This window comes from Leptinotarsa decemlineata, unplaced genomic scaffold (genome assembly GCF_025532065.1).
Source record: "Leptinotarsa decemlineata unplaced genomic scaffold, Ldec_3_MD MMD2_tig00026354_RagTag_RagTag, whole genome shotgun sequence".
Taxonomy (NCBI): Eukaryota; Metazoa; Arthropoda; class Insecta; order Coleoptera; family Chrysomelidae; genus Leptinotarsa; species Leptinotarsa decemlineata.
In genome coordinates this window covers 22,772,478-22,797,098 of record NW_027412702.1, presented here as the reverse complement: position 1 = coordinate 22,797,098, position 24,621 = coordinate 22,772,478, and the positions used below count along the sequence as shown (strand labels likewise).

The 24,621-nt window shown below is 35.2% G+C and overlaps 1 protein-coding gene across 1 annotated transcript in view; it reads left to right on the top strand.

Annotated features, from left to right (window-relative positions):
- Window positions 1-55: 55 nt before the first annotated feature.
- The window catches only part of kto (mediator complex subunit kohtalo), a 35,806-nt gene continuing 11,240 nt past the window's right edge, over window positions 56-24,621 (top strand). The window contains 16 exon segments of the mRNA XM_074184573.1: window positions 56-167; window positions 530-766; window positions 833-1,184; window positions 1,693-1,884; window positions 1,936-2,286; window positions 4,701-5,065; window positions 5,474-5,669; window positions 5,672-5,754; window positions 6,340-6,507; window positions 6,560-6,876; window positions 16,228-16,679; window positions 16,740-17,082; window positions 17,137-17,341; window positions 17,398-17,508; window positions 18,361-18,713; window positions 23,245-23,283. Of these exon segments, the coding sequence (XP_074040674.1) occupies window positions 153-167; window positions 530-766; window positions 833-1,184; window positions 1,693-1,884; window positions 1,936-2,286; window positions 4,701-5,065; window positions 5,474-5,669; window positions 5,672-5,754; window positions 6,340-6,507; window positions 6,560-6,876; window positions 16,228-16,679; window positions 16,740-17,082; window positions 17,137-17,341; window positions 17,398-17,508; window positions 18,361-18,713; window positions 23,245-23,283 (3,779 nt within the window). The 5' untranslated portion in view covers window positions 56-152.

Sequence of the window (24,621 nt, the reverse complement as noted above, 5' to 3'; positions counted from 1 at the left end):
TCTCTTCCTGGCATCACGTCACTCATACACTTAACGTCACGATGTTTTAAATATTGAATAATCCATTACAGAATAGTAATATTCTGTGTTTCCATTGTAAAAATTCGGGGATTTGATTGATCACATGCTGCTGTGACGCAGTGGCCAAGACGATGTGTGATCTGCAGGTGAAATATATGCCTAGTCCATATTATCATATGTCTATGCCTATAGCCTTTAGCTCTAGACCTTACCTTTCAACTTATCTTATTGCCCATAGCTTATCCTTTAATATTCACAGTTATTATTCTATGCCCTTGTCCGGCATTGTTAATTATTCTCGGTCTTTGTCTTTCAGGGTTGTTTTTGACAAATAAACAGTTATAAACATAATATCCTATACAGAATAATTTATTATTCTGTGAAACCTATTTAAAGGCTGATATTGTTTATTGATTCCGATATGGTTATAATTGGGACTCTATTGAATGAGAAGTGCAATGTTTGATTTTCAAATCATGAGTTCATGGTTTTGAATTTCTGTTTATAGTTCTACTGTTCCTCTTCAATAAATTTCAAGCACAGAAAGATGTTCAACAGCAGTTTATTATATGAAAAAAGGCCTTTGAAAAAGCCTCGGATTGGGCCTCCAGATGTATACCCCCAAGAACCAAAACAAAAAGAAGATGAACTCACTAGTATTAACGTTAAACAAGGATTTCTCACCATGACCCATTTAAGCGATGAGTTTGGAACTGCCAGAAACTGTAATGTTAATGCTAACAAGGTAATATTGAATTTTCATCAGATTGCCATGGTTTCTTCACTTTCATTCTAATATAATATTGTTTAGGTTGGGGCCTACTTCAGTGGAATTATTGCTCGTAAGGAGGAACTTTCTATGCTTCCTGATTCGGGACGTAAGAGACAACAAATCAATCCCAAAGATAACTTCTGGCCTGTAACCAACAGAACAAAGAATTACATAGAAGCTTGGTTCAAAGATCTTTCTGGTAACAAGCCCTTGATGAATCTGGCCAAAAGAGCTCCAAATTTCAATAAGAAAGAAGAGATTTATATGATGCTCACTGAATATCAAGTCCCCATGCTCAGGGCAGCTTGGTTCATAAAGCTTAGCTCCGCATACACAGTTGCTGTTTCAGAAACCAAAATCAAGAAACGTCAAATGCCTGATCCAACTACTGGTATAAAAATATTCTCTTTGTATTTCTCAAACATTATTTTGATGTATGCATGTAATGATAATTGAACAATTATAATCAGAAAACAATTAAGATAAAGGTTAAGAAAAATATCTTAAAAGTAAACTGAAGTTGAATGTATTCAAAACTGAAGCTACGATAATTACATTCAAATTCATATATGACAAGGTAAAAGTAACTTTTATAAATATTCTGTGGTAAAATGAAAAAAAAACTGTCTCAAAACATTTGTTTATCATTTTGGATAAAGGATTCCAAGTTCATTACTTAGTCTTTACACATTGAGAGCAGTAATATCAGATAGATGTACTATATAGAGTTTATAGGTCTAAAGAAAATGCTCTTATGGAATTGTATATAAGATGAAATGAGTTAGCGTGTACTTCAGAATATTCATAAAATATTGAAAATGCCAGATGATCTTATGTTTGTAGGTTCTTCTCGCAACTTGCATTTTGTGTATTAAATTAACGATTGACTTTTTTTTCAGAATGGACTAGTACAACACTGAAATTTCTCAAAGACCAAATTCCAAAACTGCAGGAGTTTTACTCGCAAGTAGAAAAACCACCTCCAGCTAATGCAACATTGAATGCTGTTCACACTATGGAGACTGAACAAAAACTTGCAGTCCGACATTGGACATATTGTATTAGACTTCTGAAATACTTATATGAAGAAGGTATTGTGTTTAGGCATAAGTTTATTTTTTTCTAATTGTATTTTGTTCAAGGTTTGATGGATAGGCAAGAAGTGTTGAATTGGATTATTGATCTGTTGGAAAAACAGAAATCGCAGCCTGCAGATGATGGAATGTTGAGATTATTTTTACCTCTTACGTTACAGTATTTAGACGAATTTGTTCAGTCAGAACTTCTATGTAGAAGGTTGTCCCATTTTTGTACAAAAAAATTAAGTAGTATGTTGAACAATGTTGCCGAGACAAATTTGATGACTTCTCCTCCAAGCGAGAGTAAAACAGAACAAAAAGATGTTGATAAAGAGAAAAAAGAGACTGTTGTTTCTAATCCTATTCAAAGTACTTTGATTGAATATCAGAACTGTCCTCATCATCGTGATATTGGTAAGTTGGTAACAGTTTTTTGAAATCCAATTCAGTAAGGACATGACAGTTACAGTTTTCAGAGAACCTTTTAGAAAAATTGACTTTGTGTTTTTTTTTTCAAAATTTTGTTCGTTTCAGATTCATTGAAAAGTTTATATTCCAGAAAAACACTTATTCCATTTTTTATTTTTGCCTGTTTTCAAGTGACGTTTATCGCGATATATATTTTCTCTTGGAAGTTAGAATGCATTATAAAATTATCCATGACAATAATTACACAATTTCCACACCACACGATGAATTAGACTGGTGTGTTTCAATACAAGATAGGTTCGTTAGAATGCATTATAAAATTATCCATGACAATAATTACACAATTTCCACACCACACGATGAATTAGACTGGTGTGTTTCAATACAAGATAGGTTCGTTTTTGGGTAGACATAAGAACAATAAGATTCAATATATTTATATTTACCTGTGTGGTGACCATTCCGGCTTCGCCTGTATATATGTTTCTATTCCTGTCAATATATTTTATTATAAAAAACAAGATAGCATAAGGTTGTCAAAATAACAAAAGACAAGTTGTTAAAATTGATTATTCAAAAAACTAACATTTTTAATACAAGTTCTTTGAATTGTTCAGAGCAAGAATTAATTTCATAACCTGTTTTGCTAGAAGTGCTATTGCATTGTAATTGTTTTTTTAAGTTTACCTGTATCTCCATGAATAGTCATTTATTTAATTAGGTTTCATTCCTACCTACTGTTATATAAAAGAAATTGTTGAACATAGGATAAAGAAAATACTTTTGTCTAATTTCTCGTAAAACAAGTACCCTTTCAGTGAAAGAGCTTCTTGAAGCAAGAGCCGAATCGATCCCTCTACGAAACCCTTCTTCACTTGGAAGGATCGATCGCAGCTTGAGGAATGGTTCTTATGGAGATTCTGTGAAACGTGTTCTTCCTTACGAATCAGTAGAGAGTTGTCCTGAAAATCTAGAGAAGAAAATTGGATTGGATAATTTAGGAAACACTTGCTACATGAATAGCATTTTACAAGTGTTGTTCATGACAAAAAATTTCAAGAATGAAGTTTTAATGATGAACGAGAATGGGAATGTTTCCTCCTTATTCATCAAACAACTGTTCATGCAGCTGCAGTTTCGTAAGAAGGTATCATCTTTCCCTCCAACCGATTTCCTGGAGTCTTTGAAGTCCACTAGATACTCGTTAGGACAACAAGAGGATTGTTCCGAAATCTTGGGATTCTTGTTGAATACTCTTTGTGAGCAAAACAATAGCAAAATCAATACTCCTGGCCGCTCTGGACTGAATGATTCTATACAACCCATCTCGTCTTGTGTTTGTAAATCTTTTGCTGGAAAAATCCTCAATTGTTTACTTTGTAGTAAATGTTCAAGAAGTACTGAAAACTTGTGTGAATTTCTGGAACTTCATCTAGCTTTTCCTAATACGACTAATTACCAGTCCGTGCAAAGCTTATTGTTAAATCATCTGAAAATTGAATTTTTAACAGGTGCTGATCGACTGTATTGTCAAACATGCGTCAAACTAACTGACTGTTATAAGGAAACAAGTATATCTGAGGCACCAGTCAATCTATAATAACACTGATGATTTTCAAACAAGACTCAACCTCTAACGGAAGCAAGAAACTCTTTGGAAGGTTCTAAATAGATGAATATTTCAACCTAGCAGACCACTGTTATAATATTCATGCAGTCATTGTTCACTGTGGTTCTGGCGTTGAATTTGGTCATTATTACGCCTTGGTCAAAGAAGAAACGGACTGGTTTAAGTTTGACGATAATCGTGTCACGAAGTGTTCTGGCGATGCATTGAATTTAGTGGAGCCTCTGGAGACACCCTACATTTTGTTTTATAAGAGAGAGGACATTGTTAGATCAAGATCTTCAGATGATGTGGTGCTGCAGGTTTTTCCGGGTTTTCCTGCAGCTGAAAAAACAAATGCGCCACTGGAATCAATGAAGTCGCCCCGGAGCGCCAATTAGTTTTTATTGTTGTTTTTATTTTATTTTTATCGTTGTTTTAATAAAATTATCTTTATATTATTATTATATTTCTACTAAGTTTATCATTTGTTATGACCGGATTCGGTTTGTTAGACCCTAAACATAATAGAAATTAGACAAAAGTATTTTCTTCATCCTATATTCAACTGATGTAACTACCTTGTAGTGAAACACCTTCTAAATTGCAGGGATGATAGACCTTTGTTTGTAAAATTTCCAATTCAAAATGAATATGCTACCAGAAATGAGTCTGTTATAGTACCATACTTTCGATTACCCTTCAAACGTAACTTTCAGATTTTTTTCTATTCAGTATTTTCCCAAAAAAGTCCTAAACCTTGTTAAAACTACCTTTTCTTATTTCATCTTAGTTCTACAATTGAGTACCATCATTCAAACGATAGTACTGGAATGCCCAACGGCCTTGGTGTGGTGTCCTACAGGTGTAGGCACCATTTGGCACGGATCTCCTTTGGACAACCTTCCTATCTTGCCATCCATGCTGCCTGTACCTCCTAGATGTGACATGAACACCTACAGGAAGAGAATAGTCTATGCTGAGAATTGTATCAGGGAACGTAGCAAAAGGTCCGAAGGCAAGTGGTGTACAGAAAAATGGCAGGCTTCTTCTGCAGGGACAGTTACTACCAGAGTTTTGGCTGCATTGGATGCCATAGATCGTCACCGTTTTGATAAGATGGATGCTACTAATTCTTTGGATACATTATATGCCAAGGTATGTCTCCTGTGGAAGTTTATTAATAAGCTAATTCAAAGCTTTAAAAACAGTACAAATCGAAGCGATAAAGTGTATTTTAAAATTGTGCATTCCATATCCCACATGTTTTGCCAAATAGTTTAATGTAATTTGTATTCAATTGGGTATTTACACATCCTTTGAAGTATGTTACCAAACAATATCACCTAAGTTGTCTAACAGACCTACTCATAATCATTGTTGTCTGAATCGGCATATGCAGATAATGAAACAGCATACCTACTGGTTTTAACAAACCTAATACAGGTATTCAAATCACTGTTGAAGAAGCTACTATGTTAGTGAAACATGTCGTGATATATTTCTCAATAAAAGTTTTTGGAGATCAAATCATAAGGTGTAGTTTATGAAATTATTATATTGTAGGTTTTCACCAGTTCGTCTGATCAAGAAAATGCTGTCGTGAAACTACTTTGCGAGTGGGCAGTGTCTCCCGAAAGAACTGGAGAACATAGAGCTCTTGCCGTTGCAGCCTTGTTGGATAGAAGACAGTCCGACACAAACACTCCTGGTGATCAAGAAGCTGCACATGGAGACGATAAAGATTCCAACAGTAGCATTCCGGGGGTCCTCCCATGTTTCAGTCCTTGCTGATGAAGTTTTTGGATATGGATGCCCCTGTTCCTGCACCAGATGATTGTTCTATGGTAATGTCATGTGAAATATTCGATTCATCAACAATTCAGTTCTTTTAATTTGAGTGGGATTTTATTTTTTGTGCAGGATGCTTCAATAGTGCATCAGGCACTTACAGATATATTTGAAGACCATTGTCTTGAATATTAGGTCAGTGTTGATGCTGAAATTCAAAATAAGCGTATAAAAATATATAATGTATATAATTTTTGTCCAAAATAGTAAAAATCACTCTATAATTGATTGATGGTTGTAGCCGTTACAACGTGGTAGTAGATCATCATGAAAAATGGGAAATGATCACCTTTATTTGTAATTAAAGTTACTGCAGTTTCGTCTTATAAGGACATTTTCAAACTTATAGGACGAAACTAATGTATGAGTTTGGAAATGTCCTTATAGGAGAAAACTAGTTTAATGTATTAGCTTGAAAATGTCTTTATAGGACGAAACTGCAGTAACTTTAGTTACAAATAAAAATGGTAAAAACATAGAAATGTGTCCATGATATAAAATAAATTTCACACTAATAACTTTACTAAAGATGTAATGTCACACAAGTTGATAAAGTAAAAACGGTTTAATTTTTTCTATAGAAGAAGACAGCATTCTCCAATTTGGTCCATCTCTTTGCGGAATTGATTCGTCGCGATGTTTTCTCCCATGATGCTTATATGTGCACTTTGATATCAAGAGGAGATTTATTGGGACACGAAGAGACAACTGACACTATGTCCAGTCATCATCATCATACCAAAATGGAGGTATGTAACATTTAATTGAAACAGGGACGTCTTGAACCGAAAATATTTTTAGCCAATGGATTATGATGACGCAAACATCGACCATGATCTTGATAAGATCTTACAAAATATCAAGGAAGATCAGCAGAACTCCATGGATGTTCCTGATAGCCCAAAAGAGCACGATCATGGTCATCATACGCATGTGCCTTCTTCAATTGGTCACGTTCCTATGGAAAGTGATCATAATGATCACAAAGTGAAACCCTCACGTCATCTATTATATACCACCCATTTCCCTCTGAGTCAAGATGATCCCTTTTGTCAACATGACTGTAATCAGCGACACGTTCTGCTCTATGGTGTGGGAAAAAATCGAGATGAAGCCAGGTAGGACTAATTGTTTTTTGTTGGTTACATAATTTCATCTGACCAAATTTATTATGTGGCAAATTAGGTGAATATTTATGAAAAAACTTTATGGTATAATCAAAAAAGAGACCATACATGAAACTTATTCTTTATCATTATAACAATGGAATTTTTAATAATTGTAAATGAACGTTGTTATATTTAAGATACTTTTTATTTATTTATACAATATAAACCGCATTGCAATTTAAACATTTCACAAAATATAAATAACAATGTAAAATATTAAATAAGATGTTTTGGAATGTTTTTGCAGCAAACAACTATATATACAACCTAAGATACATTAGAATATAAAATTAAATTAAAATGAAAATTACAGCTTGTTACGACCTTATATAAACAATTACCAACTTATCTTTCTTTTTAAAATGTGCAACTTTTTTGAAAAGCAACATTTCTGACTTCAACGTGTTAGGAAGTCATCATAACTACCCATCAAGAAGTTATGTATTGGAAATACCAAAACATAAAACTGCAATATTTAAAAAGTCTAGATTTTATAATTGCATAATTCTTTATAACAACTTGCCAAAATTGCTTTAAAAATGCAACAAAAAAACCTTCTTGAAAATAGCTTCTATTCAATAGAGGAATTTTTGGCATTGTAATCCAAACACTGAATGTTCACCAAGTAAGTTTTTTTAATGTGTAAATATGTATAATATTTATCTATATTCTTGAATTTTTCAATTTTTATCTATGTAACGTGAAATTTTTAAATTCTTATGACTGTCAGCGACTTTTTTAACCTGCTAATTTTACTCTGTATGTAAATATGGCCAATAAATACTACTACTACCACAACTACTACTATACTACTACTCCTACTGCTACTACTACTACTACTACTGAAATTATTTAATGATTGTTTGAAACGACCATGAGAGACACCATAATACTGATGTTTTTGTCATCCAATAACTTGAGGGTTCTTTCCAAGGGTGTATTGTTGCCGTAATTTGTATGATGGAAGTATATATGAAATTAATGGCTGTGTCTAAGATTTCTGTTCGGAACATGGATGTTGACAGGTCCAAGTAATTCAGGACAAATCATCGGTCCATTTAGCAGTCTGAATGCATAGCATATATCCGCGTGAATTATTCTGGTTGGTATTCTTTATCAGTCCCCAGAACCACCCAATACCAAAATTCAATTGTTTACAATGGTACAAAAATGTTCAACCATCTACCGAAGCAAATTAAAAATATTCATAGCACTCCGAAATTCAGAAGGGCTGTAAAAAATTTTTTAATAACAAAACCGTTTTATGATTTGAGGGAATTTTTTGAACAAAATTTTGAATAGTTGTGACAGCAGTACAAAATATGTCGTATCTATGTCTCTCACTAAATAGTTTTAAAGGTAGGTGTGTATGTATGACTATATATGTATGTACATATTAACTGTATTAAGAAATCAAACATTTTATAAAATTATTATATGTGTGTACATGGGTCTATGTGTACGTTTACATATATTAGTGGAACACTGTGTATATAAAAAACAGTATTTGTGGCAGACTTCACAATTGTGGTATACTTGCACGCTCATACCACAATTTTTTCGTTGATTTTCGCATAGTTCAGCTGATGACGAGTCTGTCTATACCTACTTCGTATTTTCAATGTGTAAGATGCCACTAAGACCCTTCATGCATGTTGCTACATACACCAATATTTGTGGAATACCGAAAGTCACTGCTTTGAGCGCCCTCTATATGGGTTATTTCCAGTAAGTTTTCAGAATCTCTGGCTGTAGCTGTGTAAATAATATTCTACCTATTCGTGTATATTAGTGGAATACCAACTGGATTATTAAGTTTTGTTACTTATACATTCGGAGAGAAAAACAATCGATACTTTCTCATTATTATAACAACCATTGTACAAAAAAACGATTCATGAATACTTTATTTGGATTCATTGGTACAGGAAACAGCATGCAAAATTCATTGAGGTGAAACAAAAGAATTCAAAAACTATTTTTCAAAAAGTATGAAAAATGGTGAAAATGATCTTATGTATCAGTAAGAGTCAGTATCCTAATCTAACCTTCAAGTGAAAATATAATAATTTAATAAATAAAAATTAAAGGAATGAAAAAAGAAAATAATAAAAATAAAAAAAGTGTAGAGATTCCAAGTCACGTTAGTTCACGACGTTTCGATTGTTGGTATCTACAATCGTCTTCGGGTGATGACTGGACTGATTCCTCCGAGAGATGACTATTTTATAGGTCGTTGAAATACTTTCACTTTCTCTGCTTTCTATTTTCCGCTTCACTGATTCCGTGAGAGATGACCGTTTTGGCGGGAGTTGGCCATTTTTCGTCTGATGATGGGTTTCCATATGTTTCGTATTTCTACGCTGGCCTGGCTGAATACGTTGTTGGACAACATGTATGCGGCTTCCTTAAATTTTCTCCTGAACCAATGTTCCTCTCTGTGCAAGATCTCAGCTTGGGACCACTCGATGTTGTGTTGATGGGTCTAAACATGGTCTGCTATTCCTGATTTGCTGGTTTCCCCTCGCTGTGTGTGCTTCTTGTGCTCGGCAATGCGAACATTCAATGGCCTCTTAGTTTCACCAATATAGGATTTTCCGCACTCACAGGGTATCCGGTAAATGCAATTCTTGGAATCGCAGTCTGCGTTTGGGGGCCTGGTTTTCGTGAGGCTGCTACGGATAGTGTTACCGGATCTGAAACAGGTTCTGATGTTGTACTTGGAACCAATTCTTCTTATCCTCTCCGATAATCCTCTGATGTAGGGAAGTGCAAGCACTGGTTGTGACGGCTTCTCTTCCTTGCGAGGCTCCTGCTGTCTTTTAGCCAAAGTCTTTTCTACCATCGCTTTGGAGTATCCATTCCTCTGAAGATCATTTTTGATGATGTCTAGTTCCTTCTCGAGACCTTCCTTTGTATTACAGAGCCCAAAAGCACGGTCTAATAGAGTCTTGATGATCCCCCTTTTTGTCGATTGATGGTGGTTGGATTCGTGGTTCAGATACTGTCCCGTATGAGTGGGTTTTCGGTATACAGATGTTTCCCACTTAGTGTCGGTCCTCTTCACCAAAACGTCTAAGACTGGCAATTCGTTGTGGATTTCCTCCTCCATTGTGAAAGTGATGGAAGGTCTCACGCTGTTGATGTGTTTCAGGAAGGTGTCTAGTTCAGTCTTCCCATGGTTCCATATTATGAAGGTGTCGTCAACATATCTCAACCAGACTCTAGGTTTCTTGTGGGCTTCTTCAATGGCCAGAGTTTCAAACCACTCCATATATATGTTGGCTATGACTGGTGAAAGTGGCGATCCCATTGGCAGTCCCTCATCTTGTGTAAAGAATTCGTCCTTCAGTTGGAAATAACAGTTTCTTACACAGCATCCTAGTAATTCCATAATTACTTCTATAGGTAGATTCGTTCTCTCTTTCAGGTTCCCGTCTTCGGATAGCTTTCTCTGTATGATTTGGAGTGCTTCTTCGACCGGAACGTTGGTGTAAAGGCTTTCCACGTCGAAACTAATTAGATGATCTTCCTGTGTAACCTCAATTGAACCTAGTAGTTCGACAAAATTCATTGAATTCTTCACAAAGGACGATGTTTTTCCTTGTAATGGTTGTATTAAGGGAAGTAAAAATCTAGACAAGTTTTGAGTAGCCGAATCCCTGGAGTGGATTTTGGGTAGACCATACAAGTGAGGGGGCTTACTGTGGTGCGGTGTTAGCCATGATCTTTCCTTGTCCGAAAAATAGACTTGGTGTTTTTTCAAAATCTGGTACAACTTCCTTTCGATTGATGCAGTAGGGTCCCGTACGATCTTTGTGTATCGTCCCTTCTGCAGAACCTCTTCGATCTTCTGTTCGTAGAGAACGGTATCCATTACCACAGTAGCGTTTCCTTTATCTGCAGGTAGGATCTTGATGTTGTCTCTACGTAGGCCGTTCAGAGCTCTACGTTCTTCCTTGCTGATGTTAGATGTTGGAACTGGTTCTCGATCCAACTGCTCTCTAATTTTCCATCTGAACTCTTCTGCCTCGGTCTGGTCAATAAGGGAACTGGTGGATTCCACTGCAGTAATTATCTCCAAAGTGGGCACAGATGTTGGCGTAATGGCAAAATTCAGGCCTTTCCTCAACAGGGTTTCCTCTATTCCCGTGAGCGGGCGGGAACTCATGTTGATGACGTTGGTGGCTTCATAGTTGTCCTGTTTTCGGTCTGTATTTGGGCATTGTTTCCTTACTAACTTCCCCCACTTTCTGTTGTGGGTATTCTCCATGTCTTGGCGGATCTTCAAGCACGTGCTTTCAATCTTGGCGAAGATTGGTCCATGATCCTCTTCCAATGTCTCTCTTCTTATTTCTTCGAATCGTTCTGTGGCATCCTGCAGCAAAGTTGACCTCTTCCAACGGTGATAATTAACAGGACAATTAACAGGACAACTATGAAGCCACCAACGTCATCAACATGAGTTCCCGCCCGCTCACGGGAATAGAGGAAACCCTGTTGAGGAAAGGCCTGAATTTTGCCATTACGCCAACATCTGTGCCCACTTTGGGGATAATTACTGCAGTGGAATCCACCAGTTCCCTTATTGACCAGACCGAGGCAGAAGAGTTCAGATGGAAAATTAGAGAGCAGTTGGATCGAGAACCAGTTCCAACATCTAACATCAGCAAGGAAGAACGTAGAGCTCTGAACGGCCTACGTAGAGACAACAACATCAAATCCTACCTGCAGATAAAGGAAACGCTACTGTGGTAATGGATACCGTTCTCTACGAACAGAAGATCGAAGAGGTTCTGCAGAAGGGACGATACACAAAGATCGTACGGGACCCTACTGCATCAATCGAAAGGAAGTTGTACCAGATTTTGAAAAAACACCAAGTCTATTTTTCGGACAAGAAAAGATCATAGCTAACACCGCACCACAGTAAGCCCCCTCACTTGTATGGTCTACCCAAAATCCACAAGAAGGACGTTCCGCTTAGACCGATCATCAGCTCCAGAGATTCGGCTACTCAAAACTTGTCTAGGTTTTTACCTCCCTTAATACAACCATTACAAGGAAAAACATCGTCCTTTGTGAAGAATTCAATGCATTTTGTCGAACTACTAGGTTCAATTGAGGTTACACAGAAAGATCAACTAATTAGTTTCGACGTGGAAAGCCTTTACACCAACGTTCCGGTCGAAGAAGCACTCCAAATCATACAGAGAAAGCTATCCGAAGACGGGAACCTGAAAGAGAGAACGAATCTACCTATAGAAGTAATTATGGAATTACTAGGATGCTGTGTACGAAACTGTTATTTCCAACTGAAGGACGAATTCTTTACACAAGATAAGGGACTGCCAATGGGATCGCCACTTTCACCAGTCATAGCCAACATATATATGGAGTGGTTTGAAACTCTGGCCATTGAAGAAGCCCACAAGAAACCTAGAGTCTGGTTGAGATATGTTGACGACACCTTCATAATATGGAACCATGGGAAGACTGAACTAGACACCTTCCTGAAACACATCAACAGCGTGAGACCTTCCATCACTTTCACAATGGAGGAGGAAATCCACAACGAATTGCCATTCTTAGACGTTTTGATGAAGAGGACCGACACTAAGTGGGAAACATCTGTATACCAAAAACCCACTCATACGGGACAGTATCTGAACCACGAATCCAACCACCATCAATCGACAAAAAGGGGAATCATCAAGACTCTATTAGACCGTGCTTTTGGGCTCTGTAATACAAAGGAAGGTCTCGAGAAGGAAATAGACATCATCAAAAATGATCTTCAGCGGAATGGATACTCCAAAGCGATGGTAGAAAAGACTTTGGCTAAAAGACAGCAGGAGCCTCGCAAGGAAGAGAAGCCGTCACAACCAGTGCTTGCACTTCCCTACATCAGAGGATTATCGGAGAGGATAAGAAGAATTGGTTCCAAGTACAACATCAGAACCTGTTTCAGATCCGGTAACACTATCCGTAGCAGCCTCACGAAAACCAGGCCCCCAAACGCAGACTGCGATTCCAAGAATTGCATTTACCGGATACCCTGTGAGTGAAGAAAATCCTATATTGGTGAAACTAAGAGGCCATTGAATGTTCGCATTGCCGAGCACAAGAAGCACACACAGCGAGGGGAAACCAGCAAATCAGGAATAGCAGACCATGTTTGGACTCATCAACACAACATCGAGTGGTCCCAAGCTGAGATCTTGCGCAGAGAGGAACATTGGTTTAGGAGAAAATTTAAGGAAGCCGCATATATGTTGTCCAACAACGTATTCAGCCAGGCCAGCGTAGAAATACGAAACATATGGAAACCCATCATCAAACGAAAAATGGCCAACTCCCGCCAAAACGGTCATCTCTCACGGAATCAGTGAAGCGGAAAATAGAAAGCAGAGAAAGTGAAAGTATTTCAACGACCTATAAAATAGTCATCTTTCGGAGGAATCAGTCCAGTCATCACCCGAAGACGATTGTAGATACCAACAATCGAAACGTCGTGAACTAACGTGACTTGGAATCTCTACACTTTTTTATTTTTATTATTTTCTTTTTTCATTCCTTTAATTTTTATTTATTAAATTATTATATTTTCACTTGTAGGTTATTTCACTATCATTTCATTTCAGGTTTATTGTTGCTTAATATAATTGTTATTTTCAGCTATTCTTTTTTAAATTATTCTTTTTTACTTGTTTCAGGGATTTCAAATCATTTTATATAATAGACAATGGAAGTCCGAACTAGTGAAATTCATCACGAAACATTGTCAATCACCTTCAAACAAACAGATGAACTTCCTATTATTTATCAATGGGATAGTCCTTGGTTGCAATAAGATGAATGTGGTTTACTCAACTTCAGAATATATTGTGGTTGATTATTTCAGTAAAACATTTTCAAATTAATAAAGTCCAGTGGCTTGTCCACTTAGATCACCGGATTCAAATCCATTATATATTGATTCAACAAAATGTAACTGTGAATGGAATTGAAATTTATAGTCTTCTACCTGAAATATGATACAACTCTGGCTGTTGCATTAGATATTTCCGGGACGTTTGATGGCGTATGGCACCAGGGTTTCGTCGCCAAGCTTCCATCTTACGACTTGCCCCACAGTTGTATTCCTTGCTATCTAGCTTCTTTTCTGACAAATCACTCCACGTAGAAGTTGATGGAGTTTCATCCGACATTCTATCTATAAATGCAGGCGTCCCGCAGGGATCAATTCCAGTACCAACACTGTTTAATCTTCACAACGACTTGTTGAAAGCTACATCTTGTCCAGTGCACAGCTTTATGAACTATAGTATCCTTCACACTCCTTTTTCACCAAAGAAGAACATGGAAGGAACGTGAACAATTTAATTGTGGACTTGGCAGAAGTTCTAGTATAGATATCCAACAAGTTGGTGAACAAAATAGAAAAAAATGTTCATAATAAAACTTTATAATCGATTTTCACAGATTGATAGTTTACAAAACCGCGACATATGTTTCACCATACAATGGCTTCTTCAAGGCAAAAATATACTAAATTATATCATAAACAGAATTCTTGAATTTTAATTTTCTATCCATAAATTACTAGCTTACGATAAATCTAATTACAAATTAGGTGTCCCTGAAATCAGCAAATAATATTTTTAGTTTTCCAATTATTATTTCAACTATCATCTATTCACCAGATAAATAAATTTGTGTGTTGAATAAATTTTTTCTTATACTTATTGGTGAAATATTTGATACTCTCAACACATAGAATGATATTTGTGGAATATTCCTCACACAAAATACATGTTGTGCTATGATAGTGGAGTATCTAATACACTCATCTCGAAGAATAATATTTATGGTATATTCCTTGCACAAAATATATGTTGTGCTACATTAGTGGAATATCTGATACACACTCACCTCGAAGATTAATATTTGTGGAATATTTCGTACACACCCTGGTCTGATGATATTAGTGGATCCAGGGTGCCACAAATAGTTTTTCAACATATATGTCTTATCCCGGGGAGTTAAGCGAAACAAATTAGTTTTCCATGGTTCTGATTTTTTTTAGCATCACTTCAGCTATATTTCAGAGCTGGCTCCACAAATACCTTTCATGCACGGGATCCACTAATATTATCAAACCTGTATGTGTGTACGTGTATATGTGTGTATATGTATATATGTCTGTGTGTGTGTGTATATGTGTGTATATATGTATGTGTATGTGTGTATATATGTGTATGTGTATGTATATGTGTATAATGTTTTTATCATCTGACAATTCTTTCCTGTTTTGTATTCATAACCAATTAATATAGAATAAATTAGGGAAAACTGTTTTTATTTCTATTCTACTGTATTGTTGTGAAAATATTTTATAGAAACATGACTGTATATATACATTAAGTACATCCACTTTTAACATCCGACAATCCATATTGGTTTGCATAATTTTAATTTCATTTAATTATCATGACTTCCTGCTCATTTTAAGCAGTTAGGATTTATGTACTATTATATTTAGGAGCTTTGTCAATAAGAATTATATTCTTCAGATAATAAAGCATGCTTTGATTTGATAGTTTCAGAGACATTTCTTGTAATAAATCCAATAAATTGAAAGAACAAAATCTCAAAAATTTATTTTGCACTCTTTCTAGAGATACTTTGTATCAAGAATACAAGATTTAAAACTTTTAGAAATATTTCTGCAAAAGTTCTGTTTAGCCTTTAAATGTATCACTTTTTCAATATCCTCCTAAAATAGCAATGCAGTAAACCATGACCCTGAAAGTGTCTCATACTTTATACCAGCTTTCATCTAACAACAATGACCTCATCAAAATAATAACGAATATTATTGATGAAAGTTTGTTTCTTGAATTCTAAGAATCTCTGGGTGTTGTTGATAAGACTGGTCTGGGAATGACATACCCCATTTTTGGATTCATTAGTACTCCAAATGTAGCCTGATTGTGAAAATATTGATTTGCTCATTTTGTTCAGGCCTGAAATTGATGTTTCTTGTGTATTGCAATATTGCATACAAAGTAAAAATTCAATTCTTTCATTTCAAATCCCATTCTCTTGTAATTTAGAATTGTTACCTTGTGTGAAAGAATCAGAAACATGTGAAATATTCTCTTGGTCTTACATATTATATATAGTCTCTTTTTTAGTGTCATATGAATTATGTATCTCTCACTCATAATAAAAAATATCCTATTCATATACCTATATTTACAGCTTCAAACCAAAAAATCACTTATGCACTTTTAGGCACACGGTGAAGAAGATGTCGAAAGAAATCTGCAAACTCTTCTCGAAAAAATTCAGCGTAGATGTCGCAGAAGGGGGCAAAGTCAAAAAGCATTCCAGAAATGAGTTCAACTTCGAGGCCACTACTCAAAAATGCCAGAGTCTTAGCTACTTTGATCAACATCTTGTCACTTATCAGTGCAGCGTCACAGTGATAGAGATGCTCAATTCGTTTGCCACAGGAAATTCCAACTATTTACCCGTTCAGGAGCATGTAGCATTCTTGTTCGACTTGATGGAACTAGCGTTGAATATTTACGGTTTGATAGATGTATGTATACAAATTTTGAAAGAACTACCGGAGGTCGAGACTCAGTTGTACAATAAAAATTCAGTGCTCAGTAGGAATTATACAACTTCTTTAAGTTTGTACGTTGTTGGAGTGTTGAGAAGGTATCACTGCTGTCTATTATGTGAGTGCAGATATTTGCTTTTCTGAAGGTTTCAGTGAAAATTGTAAAATAATATTTCAGTGTCGCCAGAACAGACATCCGCTGTTTTTGAAGGTCTTTGCAAAGTCGTTAAGCACGTATCGAATCCTGGGGATTGCAGCTCAGCGGAACGATGTATCCTTGCTCACTTATATGACTTGTATTCATCGTGCAGTCTTCTTAAATCCAAACCGCACACCGTGGAACCATTCGGAAATGCCTATCCCAAAATTAAGCAAGCTCTATATACGTCACCCCAACCTACACCCAGTAATATTTATGTGTACAACGCTCAGTATATGCAGGAGCTGTTCATAAGTCCGCGAAGAGCTGGCAGGATAGACAGTGTTTTAGCGAAGCAGCTCAACGAAAACGGGAACAATAGGTAAGAGAGAAAACTGTTAAATTGTTAGTCCTTCATTGAAACGATCGTTTTCAGGTATTCTTTTGTCAGCAATGCCGTGATTCATGTTTGCCGGGAGACAGACAATGAGAGGCTGAACGATTTGGCAATTCTATGTGCTGAAATGACTGCTTGTTGTAACTCATTGGCTTCCGAGTGGTTGGGAGTACTGCTAACCCTTTGCTGCCCTCTGTCTCATCCTGGGTACTATGCAGATGTTTTGAACCAGCTGGATATTCAGGTGAAGATTTCGAGTTTCACTAGTGGAGTATGTTTTAAATGTTGAATAAATTTTAGGATGTTGGTATTCACAATGCATTGGCAGTATTCACCTGTATTTTGATTGCAAGACACTGCTTTTCATTAGAAGACTTTGTGAGAAGAGTTGCTCTACCTAGCTTGCTCAAGGTAAAACGTTCAAGGAATTGAATGATACTGGTTATATTTACACCTATTTCTTTGGACTCATTTCGGCGGTAACTGACATTTTAATGTTCATGGTGGTTTTCAGCCACAAACTTTGAGTTTTGATACGTTATTGCTCTTGGAAACAATCCTGATAAATCTCTGAATATTTATTTACCATAAATCTATTCCAACTAACCTTTTTATTGTTCTTACTGTTGCTTGTTTTTCTATCAAGGCTAGATTATGAGAAAATGTTCAGTCTTCATGATTTTTCTCTGAAATTACTGTTGAAATGTTCTTTGTTAGGTGATTTATTTTTATTTTATCTACCAACTAAATAAATCTTTCTCTCACAGACATCAAAATTAGTTTGAATACTGTATTGAGAAGAAATACATAAAATATAAGAAAATAAATACTTCGAAATAAAATTTTGAAACATTCATCTCTCCCAAAATACCTTCACCGTAGGTTCTGCTAAATTTCTGCCGGGAAAAAACTACTTTCCCGGTTTATACCACGCTGGATATTTAATTATATCTGCAAGACATTTATGCAATATACCTTACAGAGGTTAGTCTCGTAGTTGTTTCTTGTTCATTCAGCAGCAGGACCATGCTGAAATCAGTCGAGTAGATCACCTACTCGACAGTTCAGAAATGTTCATGCATTACGTTACATTTGCTCCACATGTACCCACATAAAATTCATTAAATTGTTTTCTGTGTCATTGTAATTGAACATATTTCATAGTCTTACCCACAAAGATTTCCGAGTCTTCAAATTAGTTTCAAAATAGCTTGTCATTACTTGAGTTACTTCTAATCCAATATGAAATACAATATTTTTCAGGTGAAATCTCTTGATAATGGTGAAGGTCGTGCCGAAGGTGGCATGCGTCTCACATGTCACCTGCTACTGCGTCTTTTCAGAACTGCCGAGGGTCCCCAACCGGGCCTATATTCTGTTGGATCCCCCCCGCTAACAGCTCCACGGCCGCCCTTGGGTGTCAGGTTGAGTTGCGACCGTCATCTCTTGGCTGCCGCTCACAGAAATATACATGTTGGTCCTGTTTTGGCAGTACTCAAGGCAGTTTTGATTGTTGGTGACGCCACCGCTAAAGAGGGCACTGAGTTGAGTTTAAGTAATATTTTAGGGACGAGTGATCTGCATAGCGGGTCAGACGGACCTAGCTTGGACCTGCCGTAAGTGATATTTTGATTTTTTGCATTGAAATCATTCACTTAGATTTTTCGTGGTTGATATCAGGGTGCTAAAGTATCAGTAAATATAAAGCTGAGCATTTTGTTAAACACTGTTCTTGTTTGCTGAAAAATGAGATAATTGTATATCAGAGAATGAATCAGAACCTGATTCTATTACAAAATCATTATATTCAATATATCATCTGTTTGATATTTATTGAAAACATAACCTTGATTTCCTTGATGTTTTCTGGGTTTCTAATGTTACACCAAGAATTTATAGTATTTCCAATATCAATTGGAACAGCATAGATAAGTAATTCCCGCCTCGACATAGGCGTCGGCAGATTATTTTTCAGTGGTAGATTTTCAGTTACTTATTCTTACAATCATAGCAATTGATCACTCCATGAAAAAGTTATCTCAACTGAATTTTTCCACCATGGGTAATTAAGAAAAACTTCGAAATTGAAGGTAGTTGATTTTCGAGTCGAAAACTCTAAAATACAATGAAAACACAAATAATCACACCGAATTCTTGTCAAACATATATTTACAAAATAATAGAGGCCAACCAAATTGATAGAAAAATCAAAATTCTTCTTCGCTATATTCGGATGAGGTGGTGATGATTAATTTGCAGGTAGTGGTACCACTACCTGCACTACTTCCACTAGTTAATTACCGAAAAATCAATTAGGATAATCGTCATTCAACAAACAAAGTCCACATCGGACCAAAAAACTTGAGGTATATAAACAGCTAACCCTTGTCTTTAGATTCAGTATCAATTTGCTTCTCCTGAAGATGCTAACCTTGTTAGCGAAACGCGCGTCGAGTGCAAAAATATCAGTTTGGTGTTAGGGTAATTGATCTCTAGAAAAAGTTTTCAAAAATCGATTTGCAAAACCACTCACTACCTCACCTAACCCCACGAACACACGGCACTGATAAAGAAATATCAGAAACGGACAAAAAATTAGTATTCAGCGAGTCCAGTTAGCCGAGCCTTTATTCCTCAACTACATTTGATAGCACGTTTACTAACTATCTGGGCGACTAGGGGCCACAGGCAAGAAATGTTTATGACTGTACTCTTATTTTTATTGCCGTTCCAATTGGGAATGGATAGACTATACTGCCTGATATAACGCATTGAAAAGTCCAATTAGTATTTTCGTATTAATACATTTTGTCGATAAGTTAGGTTAGGTTAGTTCAAAAGTGAGTGGGTCTATTCGAACCTTCACTGCAACCCGCAAGTGTTTATTGTGGCTCACTCTCGACCAAATAAACCCAGCTTTTCAACAAAGTCGATTAGTATATATGATAAGTCATTATTCATTATCACAACCCTTAAACTACTTTCAAGTATGTGCTTTTGACGAATGGCGAAGGAATAAAATGATTTGAAATACGCCTCTTTTGAGGTTGGGTATATTTCAATGACAAAATCAAAGGAATGAAATGTTGAGTTGATTTTGAAAGATTTTTCAAATCAGTCCTCCTGATGTGTTTTACTGTTTTTCTACAGCCTCAATATCAAATGATTTATTCAGGGAAACTCTTTTCAACTAGAATGCACTGTATAATCAGTTCTTAGGTCTCACAACTGAACATTGGCAGCAATTTTTTTTTTGTCAATAATTTATCTTTCTCAAGCACCAGTTTGAAATTGAGTTAGAGTTTTATTGAAGATGTTTCAAATGAGAGTTAGTAGATTTTCTTTTGTACTAACTTTTGAAAGAAAATAAATTATTCTAATATTAGAATAATTCAGTTGTTATTAATATTAATTGAAAGAAATACTGAGGATGTTGGGAAAGAAAGGTTTGATTTTCTACTTTTTCATTTTTATTTATTTAGGAAACGTCCAAAGGAAGGCCGAAAGCAATCAATTTAAAAATAAACTCTTCATAAAGGTGTGTAGATCATGTATAAAAGTTACTTTCAGATAAGAACTGGAACAACTACTTTCATATGAACATTGAAGAAGGTTTTACAATAGCCACGCTATTGTATACCGTGGCTATTGTATTGTACATATAAAATGATAATTTTACACTTGAGAAAGCTATTGTATAGCAAAACACATGTCGCGGTTTTTGTAAAACCTTGTATAGTGAAAATCATACAATATACTGTATTAATGAGTTTTTTCATATAAAAATAGTTGTTTCGAAATTCCTTTTTCCTTTGTGTAATTCAATGTTTATATAAAAGTAGTCTTTCGAGAGGGCTTTTTCTTTCAGTTTGTATTTGAAAGTTACTTCTGTGCATTATTTACAAATATTTGTGAATAATTATTTATTTTGAAATGAATTTATTTATTTACGGACTTGCCATTATACAATGAACACATAAATAGTGTGATTGAAAAAATAAACAATTGAATAATAATATAGAATACCATAAAAGAAAAAAAAATATCAATTAATTATTGATAATAATAATCAGCAGTTTCTTCATAGGAGGTCAATACGTTTAATCTGATTTTTAAAAGAGTACAAGGATGAGTCAAACAAATCAATATAGCTGCTGTTCTTATTTGCTAACCTAAGCATTCTAGTGATGGTTTCATTTAGGCCATAGCTAGTAGAATGGTAAGGAACTTTTAACAACTCCGACACTCTGGTTCTTCTTGAACTTACATTGAAGTTAATCATTTGTGTTAGAAATGGACAGTTCATATCACCATTTATAACTTTATGAAGAAGTTTTAGATCAATTTCAGCTTGGCGGTGCTCCAAAGTAGATAAATTCAAAAGAAGCAGAATGTCTGAGTACTCATAGTCGGACCTCAGATAACCGAGCTTAAATGCACATGATCTCAGAAATTTGTTTTGTACTTTCTCAATCATAGATATATCTGTTTGATATAGAGGAATCTATATCACACAATTATTTTCAAAGACCGTGCGTACCAAGGAACAGTACAATATTTTAAAGGTATTTATAGAAAATTTATCTGTAGATCGTTGAACAAATCCCAATAATTTGAGTGATTTAGATGTTATGTGGTCAATATGACCTTTAAAGGTTACTTTGCTATCAAACAACACTCCCAAGTCCCGAACCCTGTTAGTCGACGTTAGATTAATGTTTTTGATTTTATATGGATATACAATATGTTTCACAGCTCTTGAAAATGTTATTTGATAACATTTATTTATATTTAAATGAAGCATATTTTCATCACACCAACGAGATAAGTTATTTAAATCTATCTGTAACAGTTCTACATCATAAAAGTTATCTACAACCCTGTAAAGTTTGAGATCATCTGCAAACATTGAATAATAGCTGTGGTGTATGACATCTGACACATCGTTTACAAAAAGATCTTGGACCTATATGCGTTCCTTGAGGGACACCTGACGTTACAGGAATGTGTGATGATATGGAACCAGCATATTTAACATACTGAATTCTATTATCCAAATAACTCATTATCCATTTTGACATGTTACCATTGATGCCTAATGCTAGGAGCTTAGCCATGAGAATATCATGATTTACCCTGTCAAAGGCTTTAGAGAAATCAGTATAAATAGAGTCAATTTGGTGTTTTTCCTCTAGGTTATTCAAAAGAAAATGTTGATAAAGCAATAAATTCGTAGTGGTGGATCTACCACATATAAAGCCATGTTGGTGTTCATTTATTATGTTTTTTGTATCGAATGTCAGTTTTTTAGTTATCAAACAATCCAGCAACTTGGGAATTTCCGATTGCTTGCTCACTACGGTAGTTTTTAATATTTTCTTCATCACCAGATTTGTGGATTGGAGTTAAAAAACTTTGCTTCCAGAATTCAGGGAAGATTCCCATAGATAAAGAAAGATTAAATAATGTTCGTAAGGGTTTTGCTAGAGTGAATATGCAGTTTTTTAAAAATTGAAAAGGGATTCTATCGGGACCAGCTGAGAGTTTTCCTGGGGTTATCATGAGTTGATTGATTATTTCTGCTGTCACAATATAGTAGTTGGAAACATGTAAACTCTCTGTGCATTTGTATTGCGGAATTTGAAAAACCTTTTCGTCAGAATAGGTAGTAGAAAAATAATTTGTGGAAAGATCAACAATACCATTGTTACTATTGCAAGTGATATCCTCCAAATACATGGTTGATGGTAAGTTATATGATTTTTTTTTATTGTTTATATTGCTTTCTTCCTTCCTTTGAAAGTTTCCCAAAATTTTTTTATTGAAAAGTAGAGGAAGAAAGCCAAACCTTTCATTCTCAAAAACTAATCTCCCGAAAAATATGACCCTTTCATTCAAACTGAGGTTATGTTTTTGACAAACATCAATAGTTTCAGCGAAAAATGTAAGGTATCGATTTTTTAATGTATATCGACTTTTCAATTCAGAATTGCTTGTCAAACTCAAGATTTTTTGTCAGCCCTGTATCTTTTTGCCTTATTTGTCGTTTATTTGGAAGAATTTTTTTATTGTTAAGAACTGCATTGATGTAGTGGCCAGAACGGACAATTGCTTGAGTTGATTTTGGTTACTTTTCTGTTTTGTCAGGATGAACGTGGATGTGTGCGGATCACGGACGACACATAGGTTTGTCAAAAGATAAAAATAAGTAATCATAAGCTTTGCTTTGAGTGTGTCACCCTATGCTTGCACCATCTTATTTGTTTTGTTATCCCTGGGTCGCAATGCTTCAAATTCACGATTTGTAAAATTATTGGTATACAAGGATATTATGCTCTTTCATACCACCATTTCATTCACAAATTTCCAAGTTATTGAATGTGTTACACCATACTAAAAGTCTTTATAAGAAATATTTTTTATTGAACTTATCGAACTTCGAATTGTTGCAAGGCTAGACAAGCGAACCATCTTTCGCTAGTGAGTTAATTATGTACTACAAAACGTTATACTTGGCATATCCAAGCCTAGAATTTCCTTAATTGCAGTAACTATTCATTATCAAAATATTTTTGCAAAATATTAACCTTTTCTATACCTTTTGAAAAACCTCATAACTGTTGAATCATTAATGAAATTATGATATTCATTACTCTCATTCTGATGATGATAGGTACAAGGGTCATTCAAGTAAGTCTTCAGAAAAAGAAAATACATTTGTGTTTTTTTATTTTAAAAAATAATCTCCTTTCTACTGTGAACACTTTTTCAGCTGTTTCAAGACCCCGAAAAGGCTTTTGGTAAATTTTCAATATAAGTAATTATTTGGACAACGCCTTCCTAGTTTGACATGATTCATTGTCCACTGAGACATTTTCTCAAGTTAGGAATTGAGAAATTCCACAGGATGGCGGAAATCAAAATAATTCTCATTTCAATTTCATAATTTTGACTAGCTGAATGCGTGGGTATGCATTTTAGCATCCCCACCATGATGAAATGGTTTTTTTTTGAGAAATGACACTGTTTTGCCGTCAATACCATTGAACATTATAATTGAGAATTTGACCAACTCATTAAATCAATATATGATAGACTGATTACCAATTTCCACATTATAAAATAGTTTCAAAAGAGGAGAAGAATTCATTTTTCAAAATTCTAAAATCTATTGATTTTCAAGCATTCCAAATAAATGAGTTTCAAACCTTTCTCTTTCATAATCTTGGTTCAACTCAAACTCCTCTACCAAAAGTTGGTTTGCAAATTTGAAATTGGTCTTCACATTCAAGAAACTAGTCCTATGTTATTTTATTCTTTGGGAGAAGATTCTTTATGTTTGTCCAGTATAATCTGATCTATCCTACACTGAAGTTTTGTATTGCTTTCAATAAATTTACTTGAATTATTATTTGTCTGGTGAGCCACATCCAAGTCTTTTTTTTAAACGAGCGATGTTATTGGTGGGTTCACCAAAGTATGTCAATGTTCTAAGATGCTTACTAGCGCACTTACATCGCACTG